The sequence below is a fragment of the Manis pentadactyla genome, chromosome 7 (genome assembly GCF_030020395.1).
Source record: "Manis pentadactyla isolate mManPen7 chromosome 7, mManPen7.hap1, whole genome shotgun sequence".
Lineage (NCBI taxonomy): Eukaryota > Metazoa > Chordata > Mammalia > Pholidota > Manidae > Manis > Manis pentadactyla.
In genome coordinates, this window is record NC_080025.1 from 133,990,671 (window position 1) to 134,014,085 (window position 23,415).

The window sequence follows — 23,415 nt, forward strand, 5'->3', positions numbered from 1 at the left end:
TAATTTTCATGAGCAGAGGTGCTGTTCAGTTGATACGTACCAGGAAAGCCCTATAGGTTGTTAAAACACTGAAATATTTCTATATTGGTTGACAAATTGCAGTTTAGTTCCCCTCCCACCCTTTGGCTCTTCCCCAACTGCCATATACCCCACCGCACCCCCTCAACATTAGAGACCATTTCTACCCCCTCATTGTTAAGCAACTAGAATGACAACTTTTGGCACAACAGCTCCCCGGGATTCTGTTCCAATGAGGTCTCTTTTGGAAACAAATCATGTTGCCTAGGCAATGCTATTGGGTTCCCTCAGTAAACTCAGGAGACTGGTTGTATCTAATTTGATGGTGGTTGTGTGGGTAAGCTTAAATATCAACATAAACAATTCTGGGTTCCAGAATTGGGACCATGGCTTTTAGGACAACGGCAACAAGTCCGGGAACAGGCCCGGCTATCGGTGTCCGTACCATCGGTTCAGTGCAAAAACTTGCCTGGGATGAAGGGACTGGGCCCTCCGCTACTCTGCTTCACGGGTGAGGCTGACCGCCCGCTTTCCCTCCGTGCAAGTGCTAAGAACTTGGACCCACTTACTGTTTAATAATAAGAGCTGAGGAAGACTCAGGCCAACTGCCAATTGTACTATATCCCAACCCACATCATTGTAGGATGCATTATCAGAGGGTTTTATTTGAATTATCATTATCCTCCTCATTTTACAGATTATAAAATTAAGGTATAGAGCAGTTACTTCAAATGTAAGGGTCAAAGACTCAAACCCAGGCAGGCTGGTAGCAGATGCTCTTAACCACTGTCACTGTGCCTCTCTGCTCTGAAAGCTCAGGTTTAATCTCCTTCAGTAAATGATTTCAATGACAGTCAGTAGTAAAAATAATGAATATATATAAAAATGTCAGACAACTATTAGAGTAGTAGAAAAATTTACCATAATTACTGTTAGTTTAGCAGAAGCTGAGAGAATGAACATTATCACTGATAGTAAGAGAAATTCTCTACTTATAAAAATTATAAATCACCTAACGATATCAATTTAAGGAGGGAAATGGAATAGTTTGATGCAAGTACCTATGCGAAATCATGGCTGACTTGCGTGCAATCTTGCTAGTGACAGCTCCAACCAAAAGATTAAACCAACAAATTCTGAAATCAACATTTAGAAATTATAAGGCTGACTTAATGAATCATTTGTGCTGCAACATATATAGTTTGGTAAGCAGGTTTATCATACCATGTAGTTTATTTAGGAAATAAAAGGAAACATTTTAAAATAGTTTATTTAAATATTAATTTTATAAATCTGTAAGTTGTTAAATATTTTTCATATCATCCTTCCTAGGAAATACGCAGGAAATTAAAACACAGATAAAGTAACTTAAACAAAAGCACTACCATAGAAGACACTGAGTAAAGGTCTCCAATCTGCTGCTCTTTGAGCATCCTTCTATTCAGAAATCTTCTTAGACCTGATAGAAATTTCTTCTACTGCTGCTCAAATATAGTTTGAACAAAGTAAACATCCAATAAATGTGTTTTGAATTGAATGTAAATCTCAACCTAATTTCTTTGACAACTAATCATGTAGTTAACATTTTGGAGGATCAGTCATTACCTTATCAATCAGGAAAAAAAATTTCTATAGAATGACTGTTGTTTCCTAATTCTTATTTCCCAAGCACTTTAATTTTTCACACTATTTCCTTTTGAAACTAATTAATATCTCCTAAGTTACTAAATTGAAATTAGACTCAGCATCCTTACCCTACAGATATGAGTGTTGACATATCTGTAGTTAAGATAGCAAAACAAGGCTTCTAACACCATAACATCTTTTTATTGTTCACCAATAATTTCTGATTAATTCATATACTATCTTCAAGTACTGGGTAAGGAAAGGGCTATTAGTTATGGGTATTGAAATCCTAGTGATACATTATTCCAGGGTTTATAATCAGTATTGTTAGCAGAAACGCCTAACACAATTTTTCAGTTATTTTCAAACAGCAAGTTCAATTCCATAGTATTACTCATGGAGTGCTTGAAAAGATCTTAGAAATTATAACCCAATCCATATAGCTTATGTCTAAGAAAACTGAGGTCTAGAAAGATTCAACCTGGAGGAGTCTAACTTCCATGTGTCAGATACGCCACCAAGTGCAGGTACAATGATTCATAATCTCTGCTTTGGGGAAAAGATGCGTAGGTGTCACGGAAACCCAGGTCAAACTAATTTGAAAGGGACTGTTCTTTCATTTACATGCAGTAAACTACCAAAGGTCTCTTAATTTACAATCTCAAATGGGTCATCATCTATTATAAGAGTCCTCTTCCAATTGTCCTCTTCGATCAAGAGTCTTTAAACATTTGGGAAGAAATTAAACTCCTTCATAAATGCATTCAGTCAACAGATATTCACTGATCACATCCTCTGTATCCTGGCACAAATAGTATGGGACAGATTCTAAGTGCAACTTCCAAAAGCTTTCACCATAGGAACATGACAGAGAGCAAGCAGATGAGTAATACCCATAAATAATTATGATATACAAAGTACTCTGAAGGGGCAGAACAAGGTGCTTCAATAAAGAAGAATGTGCTACCTATTTAGAGGTGGGCACCAAGGACGTTCTCTGAAGGGATGACGTTTGTGCTGGGGCCTAACTCTAAGAAACAGCTAGCCATGCAAGGAGATTTCAGTACAATGAAATACACGAATATGTGAAGGGGGAATACTTTGATGTGTGACTCAAGAACTGAAAGAAAGTCCACATGGTCTAGAGAGGTAGGCTGGGCAAGATCACGCAGGACTTTTCATGCTGAGACAAGGTTATGGAAACCACTGGAGAGTTTTAAGCTGGAAAATGACATAATCCAATTTTCATTTTAAAAGATCACCCTCTTAAATCATGGTGGATTGAAGGGGAAAACTAAAGAATCATAGAAAAGCTATTGCAGTGGTCAGAAGAGACCATGGTGTCTTAGTCTAAGGCAATGGCAATAGAAATGGAGATGAATGGATGGTTTGAAATAAATTTTCTGTTTAAAATGTATAGGGCTGACAAATGAATTAGTGTGTAGAGTACATGACAGAAGGAATCAATATGACCCCCACCCCCACCAGATTTCTTGTTTGAGGATCTGGATAAATAGCCATCTTGTTTTCTGAGGTGCAGAAGAATTTTTAAAAATAAAGTTTTTATGGTGATGGAAATACAGAGTTTAGTTTTAATGCATTATATTTGAGATGACTGATACATTCAATGGACATGTCAAATGGAACTCCCAGAGGAAATGTGGACTGGAAATATAAAGTTAAGAATTGTCTGCCAAGAGATGGTATTTAAAGTCTTGAAATTGCATGAGATCTTTCAACAAGAGTGGGCAGAGGGCAAGCATGGCCACATAGCAAGTCCCAGGGAATATGGAGACATCAGAGGGGGTGAGCAATGAAAGAGAGTGGGAGGGACCACCCAGTGAAATAAGAAGAATATCAGGAAAGTTGTCAAAACAGGAGAACATTTCCAAAAAATGGAATGAGGAATATTTTGAATACATTTGGAAGACTGAGTAAGAAAGGAACAGAAAAATAATGGATTTGGCATCAGGGAGGTGTTGGGAACACTGAGAACAGAAATTTCAGTGAACGGATGGAGTAGAAATCAGATCAGAGCAGATTAAAATGATTAGGAGGTGACATGCTAAGAACAATTCATACAGCTAACACCTGCAAGTTTGGCAGTGAACACAAAACTGAGAATCAGAGAGGCAGTTAAGATACAGTGGTTAAGGAATATTTTCATTTGTTTTTTAAAAGATGGAAGCTATCAGACATGTTTACAGTCATGGAAATAATCTAGAATGGAGGTGGGGAGTTAGAAATGTAGGAATAGAAGAAATATGAAGTCTTTAATAGAAGACAAGGAGAGGTGTTCAAAACAGTTATGGAGGGTCTGGCTTCCAAGAACAGAAGTGACGCAGCTACTGCAAACTAAAAGACTAAAAAAATTCTTTGCATTAGGAAATTGCATATTCAGTTACAATTATCTACCAGAGAGAAAGAGAGAGATTAAAGGACAGGGAGCTAAAGGTAGACATATCAATTCCCTGGCTGGAAATTCATAAAGATCATCTTAAAAACACAAAACTATTCTTCTATTGTGCTGAATGAAGTCTTTCCTCCATTTGAGCTCACAGGGAGTTATCTTCTGGCCGATGGGAGAGTGCCCTCAGGGGACATCAAGGGCAAGCACAACCTACCATTTTCCTTAGACTTTCCCAGCCTGTGTATGACTCACAACCTTTCTGTAACAGACAATGGATAAACACAGTGCGACAGGACAATTGATGGGGACAACTGTTTTTCCTCTCTGCACAACCTCCACTCCCAGCCTATTCTCTATCCATGTTTTCTCCCAATCTCCCTGTACTAGTAACAACAAGACTCATGGTATCGTTTTTCATTGACTGCTGTCAAAATGTCAGTAATTCTGTCTGTACTCAGACATCACCTATTCCTGTCATCCATTCTCATAGCTTGAATTGCTATCTATGTATGCCGATGATGCACAAGAATCTTACATGTAGCTTGATCTTCTTCATAAACTCCAAACTCATAAACCCACTCAGTTCTATGGGGCATCTTAAGGACACCTCAAACTAGAGAACTCTACAACTAAACTTACCACCTTCCCACCCCATTCTCAAATCAACTTATTTTCCACCATCTCATCAGTTTTCCAGGACAGAACCTTGCTTATTCTGGGTTCCCCCATCTTCACGTCCAACATCCAATCTACTACACCCTGTCAATTTTGTTTCTTTCATATTCATATCTACCAATTTTCTCCATCTTCAATGTTACTCTTAGGTCAGATAACCATTATTTCTCACCTAAATTACTAGAACAACTCCTTAAATTTTCTCCATGGCTCTGATATTGCTGCTCTTGAGCTGTCCCTCCTCACTGTAGCCAGAAAAACATATTCTACTTAAAACAGTTTTAAAATTACTGATGATAAATCACTCCACTTGTAGAATGGCTTCCGGGGACCTGCATGATCTAGCCTGTGATTAGCTCATGGACTTCACGTCTTCCTCATTATGTTCTCTTACTTTTGTGCTTGTATGCATGGGCTCTCTGTGTGTGGAAGGCTCTCATTCATCTCGTAACTAACCCCGGCCTTCACTTAGATGACTCCTCTGGGTCTCAGTATCATTGCCACCTCTTCCTGGAAGCCCTTTCTCCGACCTCTTTCTTCCATCACTTATTTGTCACAGACAAATATACAGAGCCAGGTTTGAGGAGTGCACCAGCTGGGAAGGTTTCCAAGGAAGTAAATCTATATGTGAAAGTAAAAGTAATCTGACTGAGAATATAAGTGGAACAGAGAAAGTATGCTTTACAAAAATTCTATTTCCCACGCTTTCTCTGATGGAAAGTACCACACGAGACGGTAACAGCTGTGCACGCAGACTGTGTTCTAAGGAGGATGGGTACTGCTGGTTGCTGCCTTTCGTTTACCAGTTGGAGAATGCAGTTTGGGGCCTGGAGCTAGACTATCCAGGATAACACCTCTACCAACTGTCTCACCCTCTCTTTCCCCACACTGTGCTTGGGCTCCTCTAATAAAAGCTGAACAAACAAATGTGTCTAAGGGCAGCTGTTCCCATGCCATCACCCGTGCTTACCACTAACAGAGCAGCAGCTGCTCTTCATTATACTTCCTGTGTACCTGCCCGTCTTTACCACCAGGTGGTAAGGTCAGGAACTGAGCACTGAATATAGTGCCATTGATCTATCTACTTACTTACTTAGATGAAAAACATTGAGATTTAAAGAGATCGGGTAAGATGCTCCAAATCACACAGGCTGGTTTTCAAACGAGAAAGTCTGACCCCAGTGTTTGCAGGAACTCAATAACCATGCTGCCCCTTGAATAGCTTCTACTCATTCAAAATTGAAAAACAGAATTAAAATGAAACAAAAGACAATTAAAAAATGCTATTTATTTCTTACCTCTTCAATTCACCATTATCTCCCCTCATCTACTCTGGCTCATTCAGTAAGACCCTAGCTCCCCAATACAGTCCATGAGAAGAATGAGGGGCAGAATGCACACACTGGGGAGAAGTGGAGATTTTAATGATTGTATTTATTGATGTATTGACCAAAAAACTGATGTGGAATGGAGGAAACAGACTTTATTTTTTAATCCCTGGTGAATATCTATGACTCCGATGAATGAGTAGGAAATAAAAGGTGGTTTTTGAAACAGAGCTCTGAAATACTCACTTCTCTTGGTGATCTTGAGCCCCCTTCTCGAAATGTTGGTTTACATCTGAAATTAATCTGTCATTTAAAAAGAAAAGTGTATTATATAAGGGATAAGCATCAGACTAGACTGAGTTACCTGAAAAACCCAACACTGACCCATATTGAGACTACAAAACAAAACCCCCAAAGGATAAAGAGCAAAGCTTAACACTCTTAATCTCTTGATATCGTCACACTAGATAATCTACAGAGATCCCAAGTGACTGTCTCCTATCCTTGTCTCTTCATGCCCATTGATGAAATCAATCTTTAGACAATAATGCTCTTACACCAAAAATCTGAAAAACAGACATAATAAAGAGTAAAAGGAAAAATATTAGGCGGCTAAAATCTCCAGCTGTTTCATATTTTAAAAGTAGGAAAGTATAAACTTGAGAAAATTTTAGTGTAGTGATGATTACTTACATACACCCAAATTTTTCTCTAGTTAAACATTCAGTACCGCCTTTCTTTTAGATGGGGAGGTCCGCTAGTGACATGTACACCTTCTTTAGCTACTTGACAAGGTGAAAGGAGTGTAGGAATGAAGAAGGAGGTAAGTAAATGTGGGTATGTGTGTGTGTGTACATACATAAAAATAAAGTGTTAGTAGTCATTCCCACAAAGCATCAGCTGGCAAAAATTTGGTAATGTGTCAGTGAAACTAAATGAATGTTCAGGAGACTAAAATACTTCTACACATTTCCACATGGAAGCCCAGGAGCATAGACATTGTCCAGAGGATCACATATGGAAGTGGAGCAAGGGGCATGAAAGGGGAAGAGGATCACAGACAAGTCATTATTGGAGCATCTCCCATCCCCGAAATAACAGATGAATGGACCACACAGAAGCCACTTCTGCTGGAGGCAAGACACACCAGGAGGTCCCTTCCATCCCCACCCAGACATTCCCACTGGGCGAGCAGGAACATTGCTCCAAGAAAGGCACTCTCTGCTGCTTCTGGCGTGGCTCCCTCCCTTAAGCCACTTTAGGAAGAAGTAAACTCACAACGGTCTTAAAACAACCTTGTGACTTTAAAAACAATGATTTTTAAGGAGCTTATTTAATCTTCTTTCTTTAAGAAAAAACACCTTGTGGAAAATCTTATGGGTGAATAGCAATGCTTGTTACTGTGAGAAGTCAGGTACACAGCAGGTGTTTCTAACCTTAACATCCCTCTGTCCCAAAAGTCAACATAGAATGTTATCAAGTGAACAACAGAGTGAATTAACCGTAAGCACTGTCTTCCCATTACTAATCTGGTAATAATGCTGGACTTCCGGTTTTTAAGCACATTGTTTTCAAAAAGTGGGAAATGGAAATTGATGCCCGATCTTTGAAGTCCAAACACTTGCAATGTAGCAATACTGCAGCAGGTGGCGCTGTCTCACCTTCTCTAGCTGTTCGATGCAGACGGTGTGGACGACGATCTTACAGACCGCACACTTCCTCCTCAGGGCGGATTTCTACAACATTCAATTCACAATACAAGAAGAAACGTTAACAGTCTGCTCTGACGAGTTCCCTAGTAGTGAAGAGAGCAGATGTAAACAAGGCAAACATATGCACATTTGAAAAGTCATCTTAAGCATTATAACATGATGAACTTCATAATAATATATAAAAATATAACATAATATACTTCACAATAGCAGTAAACTTCATCAACAGTTCTTTGGCCCACGAAGTATTTCGAATCCCTGTGACTTAGGGCAGCCTAGATTTTCTCTTCAAAATACAGTAAACATAACAGCACTATTACTGCACATAGAATATGAACCAGGCTTTTCATTCTGTTATTTCCAAGTGTTAAAACCTAATAATACAGGAATTATACCCTTTTTTTCTTTTAACATTTTTACTTTAGTTAAGCAGCAGGACTGACAGCCAGAGTTAGGCCTGAATTCAAAACACGCATTCTTCCCCCACTGCCAAAGAGTCTACATTTCAATGGGCTTCAGGCTTCTATCCTGGGCACGAATCTATACTAAGCTACTTGGGTTTCTGCCCAGATCTTCAGGAAAGCAAGAAGATAAGCCTAACTTTTACACCCAATAATAATAAATAACAGCAACAGCAGCAGTTAGTGCAGCTAACATGAATTTAGTACTTGATATATGCCAGGCACTCTTATAAGTACTTCACAAATAGTAACTATTATCTATCTTCACAAATGGTAACTGTCATCTCTCAGCTTCCTGGGACAACATGTAAATATATGAACATCATTCACATGGAATCATTCTCACAGCCCTAAGAAATAGGCAGTGTTGTTTCTCCCCTTTTACAGATGAGAAAACTGAGGCTCAGGAGTGATGTGGCTGAGGTCATATGATCAGGGCACAGCAGAGCCAGGGAGCCTGACTCCAGAGCTCAGACTTGTAAGCGTCACACAACACGGCCTCTCAGACACTCAGTCGCAGTCTCAGTGCACAGGAAAATACTTTACGAGTATATCTTTTCTCTAGCAACAAAAAAACAAGCAGGAGGGAGAGAGAGGAATGGATGGGCTCCCAATTCCTGACTGCCAGTGCCATCCAAGATCTAAGCGGGGTAGGCGCAGTCCTCTCTGCAAAGGACTGACACGCAGGTGGACCCACATGAACAATTTGGGGGTTCAAGCACTGAAAGAAACTTCTTACAACAAAGCCAATCCATGAAATAGTCTAATGGAAGAATTACTCAAGTGTGAAAGCCCGATCCCTCTCTTCAAGGAAGGTGCTGGTATACACCGCTGCCTACCTGTCTCCTTCCCCTGCTGAGGTATAATTTTCAAGACCAAAATTGTGGTATTCCTGCTGCCAAAGGAGACTGGAAGGACTGCAAACAAGCACCTTGGAAAGAGCGGAATGGGGAAAGCCACTGGAGCCTCCTGCCTCTTTGACGGTCTTCCTCATTGCACATGGGGTATCCACAGTGGGATCAGCCTCCTCAAGTACCTAGAACGCTGCAGAGCTACAGCCGCTGAATTCACAGCCTAGACACTCATGACCCTGTTCACTGGTGCTGTCATTACTCCTGGCTTTCCTCTCCTGACAGAAGAACATGGTCTGGAACATTAAATAAGCTTGACAGTCAATTGATTTTGTAAATAACAAAAGAAAAGGGAAACCCAAGCATCTAGCTACCCTGCCAAAAGTGTCTCGGCTCCACCACTGAAAGGGAAAGGGGGGTGGGCTGAGGGACGGGAACAGCGATGCAAGCAGCAGCATGAACAGCACTCGAGGCAGCGATAAGTCAGGTTTGCAAACTTCCATGAGTGAAGAACCATAAGCACATTGTTGCTGTTCTCCTGTTTGCTCCAGATCTCCTGGTATGAGTCACTACTACTGTAGCATCGCTGGCAGAAAATGCATGGGCCCTTGGAGTCCCATTGCTAAGCAGGGCTATTGTGATGCTGAGGGAACTGGAATTGATTCCCATCTGTTCCTTGTCCACTAACTTACCCCTAATTCTCTATCTGCTGACTCCGACTAGATTACACTTCAGACAAGCAAAGCAGCACCTCTCATGGTAGGCAACCACTGAGGGGCTGTGACTTAAGGACACCTGAAAAATCTCTTTCCTTAGCAACGCCTTCTGCCCCAGCCTGGCTTTGTGGCCGGCATGCTCCGTGTTAAGTTCTGCAGAGCAGCAGGGACTCCATGAGGCTCCTAAGAAGTCACCGAGGATTGTGGGAAGGGCACCAGGCAGGCTCATATCCATTTCACCATGAATACTGAGTGAAACCAGAATACCTCTTCCTTTCCTTATTTTCTGTGTCAGGATTCCAAGTCAGAATCTCTTTGAGTAAGGGATCCGGACTAGAAGAGTTTGCGCACCACTGGATTAAGATATGTTATGTCTCAGCTTTCTGGGACAACGTGAAAATATACCAACAATATTTATATGGAATGATTCAAGAGCAATGTTCTACACATGAGAATATATGAAGTAAAGTGCTTTAAGTTATAAAACAAACTTAAACTACTGAACGTTAAAAGACCTTCGTAAAAGATATTACATACTTCTGTGCCTTTTGCACCCAGATAGACCATAATCTGAATTTCTCTTCATAAACACTATATCATGATGCATTTTACTACAAAGAAGAGTCATTTTTCTATTTTTGTCTTTATATGAGACTAGATATCCTTTCAATGTCACTGTGCCTGCTTATGTTGCCCTCAGTTTCCTAAATGGCAGCTTCTGAAAAATTTATATGATCTGTGAAATCAGATAATAAAGGCTTACACAAATGCAAAATTAAGTGAACAAATTCTGAGTAAAAGCCTCAGGTCTTTTTCATAGTAGTAAAAGACACAGATTTTAGTTCAACTGATAAAAACTGGTCCAGTAAATAAGAAGTCTTAACTGCTGACTTCCTGGTTTCTGACTATGCTTCAGTTGGGCAAAAAAAGTTATTTGAAGTAGCTGGATAAGCTTTTAAGCAGCAATTGCTCAAAACATATGGAATTTTATGCTTGGTTATGTTACAATTTTTATTTGTAAGATTTAAACTAAACACAAGGGTAAAATGTGGGAATCTAGATATTCTAACTATTGTAGGTATTCACCTTTTCTTAATTAAGCCAGTGCTTCCTTCACTATGAAAGGTGATAAATCAAGAAAAGCCATTAAAGTTAATTCAGCAGATTAACTGTTATTTTTCACATTGGGACACAGCTGCTATAGAAACCAAGCACAAAAGCACAATTTAAAAAATTAATATGGCCTGAGACCCAAACATGTTTACAAATTAAAATGATAAAATTTTAATAATTCACTCTCATCAATGAATTTAAAGGCCAATTAGGCATCACTAGTTTAAATACCGAGTAAAAGTAACTCAGTGCTCTTCCTAAGCATTTCCTGATTTTTCTCAATATTGTTATTCAAAGGAAATCTGTTAGCTCATAGCTGTGTGTGTATGTATGACTTCTGTGACAACTAAGACAATATAGGACATGATCTAGATCATATCCCATCACAGCATGATCAACATTTACTTAACGTAATAATAACACAACGACATGCCGTCCTTCAGGATGGTGGGCGTAATCTAATAGGCAGACAAAACAGACTATCAGAGAAAACCTTCTGCCTTCTACCTGGGCCCTACATGTTTCCCACGCTGCAGGCGCCACTGGCATTCAAAGCAATAGCTGCTCCTCACCAAACTTCAGCTCATGTCAAGCATGGAAATAAAGTCATCACAGCCTTGGACCACTGGGGCTGGGGCTGGGGACAGAGGATTGGAGGTGAGCAGTGGTAGAAGTTATATCATCGTCCCTGATAAATACTTTAATATCTAATCCTCTCCCACCCACCCATTTCCCTTGGTCATAAGTCCCTGACCTGTATGTACAACCAAGAAAGCTGTAGTTTCTTCCTTTGAGCCGGAGATGTGATTTTTGCTAAGCAGCAATGAATACCTGGTGGTAGTGAATAGGATTTCATAGAAAGGCAAAACGAGAGAGAAGGAGGGAGACGGGTGACAAGGGAAGAGAAACCTGGCTGCCCAGCCTGGAATCTGTGAAGGAGTTGGGGCCTTGCTGCCCAAGGTGACTGAAATTAGCTGCCACCCCAACTGTCTGAAGTGTGACCCCAAGAAGCATGTACAGCGAGGCTGGCTGTGCCCTTTCCCAACAAGGCACACACCAAACCTTCTCCCTGAAGATGGGCCAACCATCCTGCCTGCTGACCATCTCTCTCCTGCTGTATCTTTAAGATACATGCACCTCCAGACACATGCACACCCCTCCATGTGTGTGCCATAGATCCCTGGGTCTAAGTACCGGAGCGCAGAGGTGGAGCTGCAGGAGGAAATCCCAAGCCGGCGTGCTAATTATTCCTTGGTGTCCATGTAGGAGGCCTCAGAGGCCAGAGCCTTCTGCCGGCCGAACAAAGTTTGGACTTGCAGCATCTCACTCCAACAGTTCCCAACCCTGGGCTCACAGACCTCATGCAAGCAGTCACTGTTTCCATCAGCCCCACCCTGACGATGAGGCCACAGTGATAGATGGATGAATGGCCAGGGAAGGCAAGGGGAGGAGAAGAGGGGTGGCCAAGCCTGCGGGGATGGGCTCTCCTGGAGCTCCCGCCCCCAGGCGGGCTTCCTGGCTTGACTCCTCGGCGTCTACGCTGACCCAGGATCACAAGAGTGATGTCGAGGAACAGAGGCTAAGGGAGGCTGGGAATCAGGCAAAGGGGAAACAGCAGGTGAGGCGAGGAGAGTCATGTCCTGGCTCCTTGTTCCCTTTAGGCACAAAGCTCAGTCTGCAGGGGCACATTGGTGGGAGGGGGAGGCAGGAGGGGCGCCTGCCCACAGGCAAGGCCGTCCTCGTTGCTCCAGCGGTGGGGCGAACGGCAGGCTCGTAAGGCAGGGGAGGACACTCCTGGGCCTCCGCAGTCGGGATCTCGGCACCCTTTCAGCGGGGCCATTTCAGCGGGGCTCCATGGCCCACGTGAACAAGGACACTGTTGCTGTATAATCCAAGGTAAATGAAAGCAAGGGTTCTTTGATTTATTTGAGAACCTAATTAGAAGAAACGACAAGCATACTTGGCAAGTTGTGCTTCTCTGGGGAGCCTGGGATGCATCTGTAAATCGGTATTATGAAAACTGAAGAATGACATTATCTGGAAGTCCCATGACTGTGATTTCAGGGCCGAAGAACAGCCTCCATGGCCACTCATGTCGGCTCCTCTTGTCCTCAGACTTAACCCAGGACATTTCAGACAACCCAGGAAGGCGGCTAGCGGGAGTCCCAGCACACCCCTGTCCCGGCTCCTCCTTACGTCAGCAAGTCTCTCTGTGACAACGGGATTTCATGCTTGTGACCCCAGGAACAAAGATGCCACATGTCTGGAGCAGTCTGTGGCCTGAGAGGAATCTGAGAGCTCCCAGGGGGTCTGCTGCAGGGAGGCCTGGCTAAGGGTTAAAGGGGCCCAGCCCCAGGCTCAGGACTGTTGGCCCACACTGGAGAGTTAAGGCCCCAGTGTCTGTGCCACCAGGTACCCTCTGGACAGACAAGGGCTTGGTGCAGGCTGACTCCCTCTGAGATTGCCCCTCTCCATCCATACCCTAGATACCAAAAATCCCCCAAGTACTTCAGAATATCTGAAAGAAGAAAGCAGGAACAACAGGAGGCTGGGCAGGGGGCTCCTGTAAACGAGTGCCCCAAAATACCCATGCCATGTTCAAATATATACCAAAACACCTAAGTCTGCATATGCCAGTTGTCTGGAATCATGAGAGTTCTGAGGTATCCAACAAAAATGAATTTTTCCTGAGGCTGAAACAATCTGTTAACCAGTGACTTTTCCAAAGCATGGTTATGGACATTTAATCAACAAATAATGTGAACCTTCCCTATGTGTATAAGATAATGCTAAGTGCAGGACAGAAAGCAGAGGAAGACACTCTGCCTTCCCTGGGAGAAGCTGGCTGCTACTGGAGGAGACACAGCAGAGATACGACAGTGAATAAAACATGAAAAAACTTTTTTTTTGATCTCTTAGAGCTTACATTCTTCTGGGAAAGACAGACAGTAAACAAGATGGATAAGTATAGTATGTGATATGTTGATAGAAATAAGTACTAAAGAGAAAAATTGAAGAGAGAGCAGGGTACAGGAAATACTGGAATAGGCAAAACCCGAGGTTGTAGATAGGTTGACCAGTAAAAGTCTCACTGAAAAGATACATTTTGAGAAACACCAGAAGGAAGGGAGGGAGTTTGCCATGTAGGTACCTGGGGGAAAGCAGTCCAGGCAAAAGGAACAGCAAGTGCAAAGCCCAGAGGCATGTGGGCCTCGGAATGTCTGAGTGGTGACACAGGGGCCAGCGTTACTGGAGTAAACCAGTGGAGACAAGGACAGATGACAATGGCAGGCCCCAATGTGCAGGTCATGGTTAAGACACTAATAATTTTTTGTGGAAGAGACTAAGTAACAAGAGTCCAGTTATAATTCACAAAGCAGGTACTTAGGGCCTGAACTGCAGTGACAAGAATGGAACAGAAAAGAAGGCAGGGCTGCAAGAGTGATTAATAGAGAGGGCATAAACATGATTATAAGTACACAGACACTAATAATTAGGGCCCCACACACCCAAACATATGGACATTCACAAGTTTCAGGCAAAGAGATATGAGCGAGAGTGGTCTAGACCTAACACAGCAGTCATAATGAGGACAAGACAGCAGGAAACGGTGTCTCTCTTGTCCTAATGGCTCTCTCCAGCCCCAAGGTAGTATATCATGGCCACAGCAGAGATCTGTGGCTTAATATAAACTAGAAAAGACCAAAGTTTGCCTCCTAATCCTTCCCGATGTGATAGCACCATATACACCATCTTAATTGCAGCATGAATCCTAACGTGTTCTCATCATCAGCTTACTTTGCAGAAATAGAGGAATTGTTTTTATTGAGTTCACATCTGAACAATTTAGATACATGTACTTTAATACAGAATACTACAACAAACTAAGAAGCCATGAATGCTGTGGTGAGCTAGCTATCTTTCCATTGTCGTCTCCTACATTCCACGCTATTGGCAACATATTTATGACAAAGTCTTCCAGCCAGTCTAGCCCAGGAAGACCACCATTTCAGCTGTGGTTCATCCAACACTGTATCTCCAACTGGCAGTGTGGTTTTCACTCATATACATACACCTACCCAAACCATTTTTCAATGAGGATATGATCACCACAGACAGGGTAACTACCAGGAGACTGGCATATGATAGACACATTACATGCACTATAAACACAGCTCACTTCAGCTATGCACAGTGGGTGCTACTCACCCACTTCAAGGCTAAGGCACTGAGGACCCATGAGATTGAGCAACTTGTCCAAGATAGATTAGCCAGGAGTGGGACCGAGGTCTCTCTGACTCAAAGCCATCTCTCCTACAACTTCCTATTTCCCTCTCACCTTCTTTACAAGTGATGGATTAAGGGAGCAAGATGGATGAACATAGATAGACATTATCTGACATGACTGCTTTAGATGATCTGTGCTCGTGAGAGTCCCCTGGGGATGACTGCTGACAACCACACTATGACCACCTGTGCCAAGAATGACAAATAGCAGTGTCTATCCTCCATGGGAATCAAACAAGATGAGCTGCTATAAGCATGCCACTGGCTAAACGAGGCTTTAAATGCCACAGTAGCCTGCTGGTAGTGAGTGTTGAAGCTCCCTGTGAAGAGTCTTAAAAATAAGGCAGGATGAAAGACCTATACCCTGAAAACTATAAGACACTCTTAAGAGAAATTAAAGAGGACACTAACAAATGGAAACTCATCCCATGCTCCTGGCTAGGAAGAATTAATATCATCAAAATGGCCATACTGCCCAAAGCAATATAAAGATTTGATGCAATCCCTATCAAATTACTAACAGAATTCTTCAATGAACTGGAACAAATAGTTCAAAAATTCATATGGAACCACCAAAGACCCCGAATAGCCAAAGCAATCCTGAGAAGGAAGAATAAAGTGGGGGGGATCTTGTTCCCCAACTTCAAGCTCTACTACAAAGCCACAGTAATCAAGACAATTTGGTATTGGCACAAGAACAGAGCCACAGACCAGTGGAACAGAACAGAGACTCCAAACATTAACCCAAACATATATGGCCAATTAAAACACGATAAAGGAGCCATGGACATACAATGGGAAAATGACAGTCTCCTCAACAGATGGTGCTGGCAAAACTGGACAGCTACAGAGAATGAAACTGGATCACTGTCTAACCCCATACACGAAAGTAAATTCGAAATGGATCAAAGACCTGAATGTAAGTCATGAAAACATAAAACTCTTGGAGGACAGTTCTTGAAAAGACAGTTCTCTAAAGAAGAAATTCAGATGGCCAACAGACACATGAAAAGATGCTCCACATCGCTTGTCATCAGAGAAATGCAAATTAAAACCACAATGAGATATCACCTCACACCAGTAAGGATCACCATCATCAAAAAGACAATCAACAACAAATGTTGGTGAGGTTGTGGAGAAAGGGGAACCCTCCTACACTGCTGGTGGAAATGTAAATTAGTTCAACCATTGTGGAAAGCAGTATGGAGGTTCCTCAAAATGCTCAAAATAGAAATACCATTTGACCCAGGAATTCCACTTTTAGGAATTTACCCTAAGAATGCAGCACTCCAGTTTGAAAAAGACAGATGCACCCCTATGTTTATCGCAGCACTATTTACAATAGCCAAGATATGGAAGCAACCTAAATGTCCATCAGTAGATGAATGGATAAAGAAGATGTGGTACATATACACAATGGAATATTACTCAGCCATAAGAAAAAAAACAGATCCTACCATTTGCAACAACATGGATGCAGCTAGAGGGTATTATGTTCAGTGAAATAAGCCAGGTGGAGAAAGACAAGTACCAAATGATTTCACTCATATGTGGAGTATAAGAACAAAGGAAAACTGAAGGAACAAAACAGCAGCAGAATCACAGAACCCAAGAATAGACTAATAGTTACCAAAGGGAAAGGGACTGGGGAGGATGGGTGGGAAGGGAGGGACAAGGGCAGGGAAAAAGAAAGGGGACATTACGATTAGCATGTATAGTGCGTGGGGGGCACGGGGAGGGCTGTGCAACACAGAGAAGACAAGTAGTGATTTTACAGCATCTTACTATGCTGATGAACAGTGACTGTGAAGGGGTATGTGGGGGGGACTTGGTGAAGGGGGGAGCCTAGTAAACATAATGTTCTTCATGTAATTGTAGATTAATGATACCAAAATAAAAAAAATAAATACATAAGGCAAGAATTCTAATGTCCTGGATTCTAATGATACTTAACTGGCATGGTTTGATCTGGTGACAAGTCTGTGTGTGTGTGTCTCTCTCTCAACAATCCCATCACTGAACTCTTTCCTTCATTCTGAGAAATCTCAGTGCTGCGGACCCAGGAGAGCACAGACAGGCCCAGTCTTAAGCTAACTGGAGCTTCTGTTCTAGTGGTAGAAATAGGCAAAAAAGGGATTAAATTTTTTTAATGATAGAAGGTGATATGTGCCGTAAACAATCAGGAGAATGGAGAAGGGCCACAGAGTCAACCAGCCTGCCAGCTAGGCTAGGCATGTCATCTCACCAGATCTGTCATCTCTTTTATTCAGTGAGAGAGAGGTGATGATTATAAGACACTGCAGAGTTAATACTCTGGCATTGCATTTTGGCCATCCATTGGGAACCATTCCATTGGGAACACTTGCACTCAAGAAAGAATGACTATGTGGATCTTTTCTGTGGAGTGTTTATGACTTACTGTACTGTTGCTATGTATGAATTATCTAAGTTTCACAAGAACCCTAAGAAGCAGGTATTATCCACATTTTACAAATGTGAACCTGAGGTTGATAGAGGTTAAAACAATGACTAGTGTCACACAACTAGAAAATTCCAGAGCCTGCATTCAAAGCCAGGTCATTTGATTCCAAAGCCCACATACCTCCTCCAGTGAACACATCAAAGCAGGCTTTTCCATTGCCTTGTGTTTATAAGGCCTTGGCTTCTGAAATCTGTATCTGAGGTAGGGAACAAAAAAACTTCCTAAAAAACAGAGACAATATCAACTTGGGGGCCAGTAGTAGTTGTGGGTAAATGCTAATGCAAATAATGCTTCAGCCAAGAATATTAGTTAAGATCCATTGCTCTGGACCCCTAGCACTTAAGAATTCTGGAAGAAGGGAAAGCATGTATGTACACCTGGGCATTGCCTAGGTGATATGTAGACCTTATGCTGAAGCAGATACAAATTATCTTATTAAGTGACAGAACTCTACCAGGCTAAATAACAACAGAACTGCTCAAAACAAAATATACTCACATACAAGCATGCAAAGGCAGCCTCAATCAAAGTATCACTGCAGAAGAGATGACAATCATTCTCAGAGGCTCAAATTCTTAAGAATAAATAACACAAGCAGGAGCAGCTTGCTTGAAGTTTAGTATAAAGGCAGAGGAATTGCACGAAGGTACAGGAGAGTGATGAAGCCCTGGATGGTGATGAAGGTTCTCTGACTTGCCTTCAAGTGGAAGTACGCCCGCTCCAACGGCCACCCCACAGGTTGGTCCCCCACGCATGATGCTGTGTGACCAACATGGAAAAGCCCTCAGGAAACTGCATTGTGTGAGCATTTCTCAGTTTTCCACTGAACACAGATTCCACAAGATGTCATATTTGTTACATGGGAAAAAGTAATGGGCTCAACCATCTCCCTGCCCCTGAGGAAAGAAGGCATACCTCTGCCCTTCTTAGAGCTTCATAACACATATTTGTATATTAAAGGTATTCAGGGTTTTCTTAACTTATATGATCACAAGCCTCTTTCAATGAACAATACCCCATATTTCTGCATTTAGTGCTCTCAAGAACACAATCTGGTTTTAAAAAAAAAGTGAACTATGCAAATAGACAATCGTACTATTGATGCAGGGTCACCTAGGAGTGAGTGACAGAATCCTAAAGCTCCCTGATTTCCATATCCTATCACCAACTCTGTTGCTGAAGTGGACAGCATCAGTAGTGTATTCTCCTCAAGTAGATGGACAGCGTTCTATGCCAAACAATTACACTTAATAACAACAATCCTGGTAGTTGTAATAGTAACAACGACTAACATGTACGGAGGACCTGTCACGTGCCAAACACAGTTCTAAGTGTGCACTCAGATGATCTCATGGACATGCCTGCCATCTGGCCAGACGCACAGGGCAGTGTCCCTTGCCCCCATGGGAACACCCCACTCCTTTCTGTCACTCCCATCCACTGACTAGGCACCCAGGAGCAGAGAGTCTGTCTGAGCAAATCGTTTCCCAAAACTATTTCTGCTGATCAGAGATGGCTATGCTCTCCCTGAGCCATCTTGATTTATTAGCCCCTCCCTCTCTCATGGCGGGAGAGGCCGCTGGCAGAAAGCGCCCTGGCAGCTGCCTGGAGATGGCGTCTTCAGTGCTGGCACCCAGACAACTCAGACAGCTGGCTCAGCCTCCTGAGCTTTACTGCCACACTCGCGGTTCCCTCCGACAGCCCATACCCCACCCAGCCAAGCTGCCATCTGTGGGTGTAGATCGTCAGTCTGCCATGCTGGACAACCAGTGAGCATGGAAGGGATCCGCAGGCAGGTCAGCTCAGTGCATTCGGAAGCTCGCGGCCGATGTTGGTGCTCTGCAGTGTACACCTGCCAGACCGGAAATCACAGCCAGGCAGGAAGCCCCCAGTAATGCACACCGGGCACTGATTCCCCGCCTGTTCACCCCCAGCACATGATGCATGCAAACTGCGGCTGCACAGGCCACTGTCTGGTGAGCGACTTCCGGAGATGAAACAGACCAGCTGCAACCAGGTTCAGGAGCTTTCTGTCCTTCTAAACACCAAAGAGCTGAAAGTTTCCTTCAGACTTTCAGGGCAGAGAGCTACTACTTTTGCACTGTTCTTACAAGTTACCTCCAAAGACCCAGTGACATGGCCAGCATCCTTGTGAGCAGATGCTACGATACCCAAGTACAACAATGAGGCTTCTGACCCACCAACAGGAAGACGCAGCCTGTGCTGTGTGTCCCAGGATGGGTTCCTTTGATTTCTCAGGCTCAGCCGGTCCCTCCTGTGACCTAGTGAGAAGATGGATATTACATACAGCAGCAAAATGACAGGTGAGAGTGTCAGAGTCAGTGCTGGGGACAGACAGAATAATCCCAAACAGAAGGCCTTGTGGAAACCTAAGTTGAGCCAAACTGCTAATTAGCTCATTCAACTTAATGACATTGAAATATAAGCAGGAACAAAAAAGAAGGAGGAAGGATATTTGTCAACTAATTTAATCCTTATGCCAGGCTGAGAGGCAAATCTAATCATCACCAATTTACAGAGGAACCTGAGACTCAACACAATGCAAGACAGCAGAGGTAGGATTTTTTCCCAGATCTGTTCGTCTCTTCACCTGCATGTTTCCTCACTCACCACATCCTCTCACTCCCTTAGTGCATGGATTCCCTGATGCAATCCATTCATTTACTCAATAAAACTGCATTTGTGAAGCTAGATACAACACTGGAAGACACCTGAGAATTCAGGGCAGGCATTACAGGTAGGGTTGGCCATGCTCAGCAAACTTCACCCACTAGGAAAAGATCACAGCGAAACACACGAACAAAACAGTGACAATGAGCAGAGCAGGACCCGTCAGTCTGCCCACAAAATGGTGACACGAGCACGTTTAAAAATAGAGACGATAATCTGGCAGCAGCGTTCTGAAGTCTGACGGCTCCATTTCTCCCTTACCAACCTACACACCCACCTAACCATCTACCTACTCTCTCCCCAGCAGCTCTCAGCTTCTGCCACCTACCTGCCTGTCTGCTCACTTATCCAGAAAGCCATAAAAATCTCAATTGAATCCTTAATCAAGGCCGTTGTAAAGGTTCCTCAGGGTGTTTGCACATCTGTGAGCCTTGTGGAGGTGCCTGTGTGGCCAGGTAAGCTAACTCACCTTGCTGAATGGCTACGTATTTGTTTCCTAGGACTGCCCTGACAAAGCACCACAGACTGGGTGGCTCAACAACAGATATGTATTCTCTCACAGTTCTGGAGTGGAAAATCAAGGTGTCAATAGGGCTGACACCCTTCCGAGGGCACCGAGGCAGAATCTGCCCAGGCCTCTCCCAGCTTCTGCTGACTGCCAGCAACCTGCTGTCACGTGGCTCCTGCTGCCGGGCTCCACACAGCCTTCTTTCCTGTGCATGTGGGCCTTCTCTTGTAAGGACACACGTCATGCTGCACTAGGGCCACTCTACTCCAGGGTGTCTTCACCTTGACCAATCACATCTGCAACATTATTTCCAAATAAGGTCACACCTAAGGTACAGGGGGCTAGGACTCAGCATCTTTTGGGGGTACACAAGTCAACCCATAGCAGCTACTCTATCCGCCAGGTGCAGGACCAGGCCACTTCACTGGGTCCTGACACTCTGAAGCAGACCAGTGGCTTTGTACGCACTGTGTGTGGCCGGACGTAGAATCAACAGTAGAGCTGGGTTGTTGTTTTTTTTCTGGTTTGTTTTAAAAATATTTATGCCCAATGTCACTCACCAGAGATGTGGTAGATCGAGGCTGGGAACCATTCACTTGAAACAAATAAAAGTTAAGGTTTTGTAAGTGACCACAATGCTCATCCAGCAATAAGAATCACTGAGGCTGATCTTAATGATAATATTTTAGATCAGGAAACAGAGGCATAAAGATGTGAGACAGTATGTCCAAAGTTCACTGAGTAAACAGATGAAACAGTGGGTTTTAAGCCCAGACAAGTCTCACACAAACTCTATGTCCTCCCTTCTACCCATGTTGTCTGTCCATATACATGTATCTGGGAAGGCTGCTGATAAATAACTACGGTTGTTGTGTACATCTATATATCAATGTGGGCAAGTATCTTTCAGGCATAAAAACAGATGTACACTGGTATGAGCTTATGGATTATTAGTGGAGGCGTGAGTTTCTTTGGGAACAAATATTTGGCTGAACATCTTTGCCTATCCTATCAACAAAGCATGAGAACCATTTCCAAAGAGTGTACCTACTTAACTGAGAGATTGTGGCTTACAGATAACTGCCATTCTCAACACTGGCCAAAGTGTCTGGTACCTGGTACTCAGTCCATAAACACAGAATAAATGAATGAAGAAAAGTCCACCTAATAAAACAGTACAAAACAAGAGTGGTCCTGATTGGAATATTATTTCAATTTCCCCCATAATTTTGTTAGGAAATAGTGATCCTTCTGCTCCAGTTTCATTACTTTTGCATCCCTTTTTCCTTCTAGACCAGAAAAAGAAACAGTTACAAATCTGGGGACTGTCACTGATTTGGGAATAATTTTAATTCCCTTACTGATCTGCTCCCAGACACTGTCTAATATGAAGTGTTGCCTCTAAAGAGACATAGACAAGGAAGGATTTTAAAGGTCATCTGGCTACGCCCTGAGGCCTTGGGGCAAACTCTCCTGCAAAAGCCTTTGTGACATGTGATGTCACTGCCTTGCTTTCAATGCCCTCCAATCTCATCAGCCCCAAATATCAATCCATTTGGCAGCAGGGAGTCCTGGATTTGCAGGACAGCTTTGGTTTTAAAGAGCCAGTTGCAATGTCTCCATACGTTACAGTGACCAGCTTGGGTTTCCTTGATGCAGTTTTGGTTTACCATTAATGTTGTGACGCCATTATTAACAGCGGTCACTTTCACCCTCAAAACTACATTGCTCGAGACAAAATATTATATGATCATGCTTCATAAGCACACAGACCTTCATAAATGTGCTCCAAGTTTCAGTCCAGAAAACATGAAAGCATGCACACCTGCACTGATCCTCGTTTCCATCCTTAACCACCACATGCCCTCGGCGTGCTCATGCGTGTCTTATGATTGCCTCCTTCCTAGGTCCTGCCTCTGAGTTTGCTCATTTCCTCTCCCTGCCTGAAATGTTCTTCTTCTTTGGAGGTAACTTATGTAAATCTCACCCATCTTCCAAAACTGTGTTCAAGCCCCACTGCCATGAAGCTGCCTCTGTCTACTTCAACCCACACTGATGTCTTTCTTCTTTAACTTCTACCTGTGACATTTGCCTTCCTAAAATAGGGTAGGCACGGAAGGCAATCTTTGCTGATGGGTTTACTCCTCCGCCAAGCACTCTGCCTGCACTTTGTTTAAATGCTGGCAGGTAATAACTGATTATGGTCATTTGGTCCCTGTCTCTACAGGTTGGCTATCTTCAAAGGTAGTTCATCAAAATAAATGACAATAATCTCTTTACGCATGCTTTTTTTCTTACAAAGCAGTTGTTCAATTCTAAGAAAACTACAAATAGAACATTTAAACTGGAGGCTCTCTTGGAGATCTCCTTGCCTAACCTTTTACTCAAAGCAGATGCACATCCCCCTCTACAGTATCTTTCAAAGCTGGCCATACAGCTGATTCGTAAACATGTCCTTTGAACCCATCTCTCCAGGTACCTCTTTCCCTTGCTGGGCAGCTCTGGTTGTTAAAGATGTCCCTTATAATACAGTTTTT

At 42.9% G+C, this 23,415-nt stretch overlaps 1 protein-coding gene across 10 annotated transcripts in view; it reads right to left on the reverse strand.

Moving 5' to 3' along the window:
- The window catches only part of DGKI (diacylglycerol kinase iota), a 395,960-nt gene that overhangs the window by 216,930 nt on the left and 155,615 nt on the right, over positions 1-23,415 (reverse strand). For all 10 annotated transcript variants that reach the window (XR_008998562.1, XM_057504799.1, XM_057504796.1 and 7 more), the window contains 2 exons: positions 7,719-7,793; positions 6,304-6,360 (listed from right to left, as the gene is read on the reverse strand). Coding sequence is in view for 9 of the 10 variants with exons in the window: in XM_057504799.1 (XP_057360782.1) it covers positions 6,304-6,360; positions 7,719-7,793 (132 nt within the window). In the remaining variant the exon portion in view is untranslated. The remainder of the gene's footprint in view (positions 1-6,303; positions 6,361-7,718; positions 7,794-23,415) is intronic.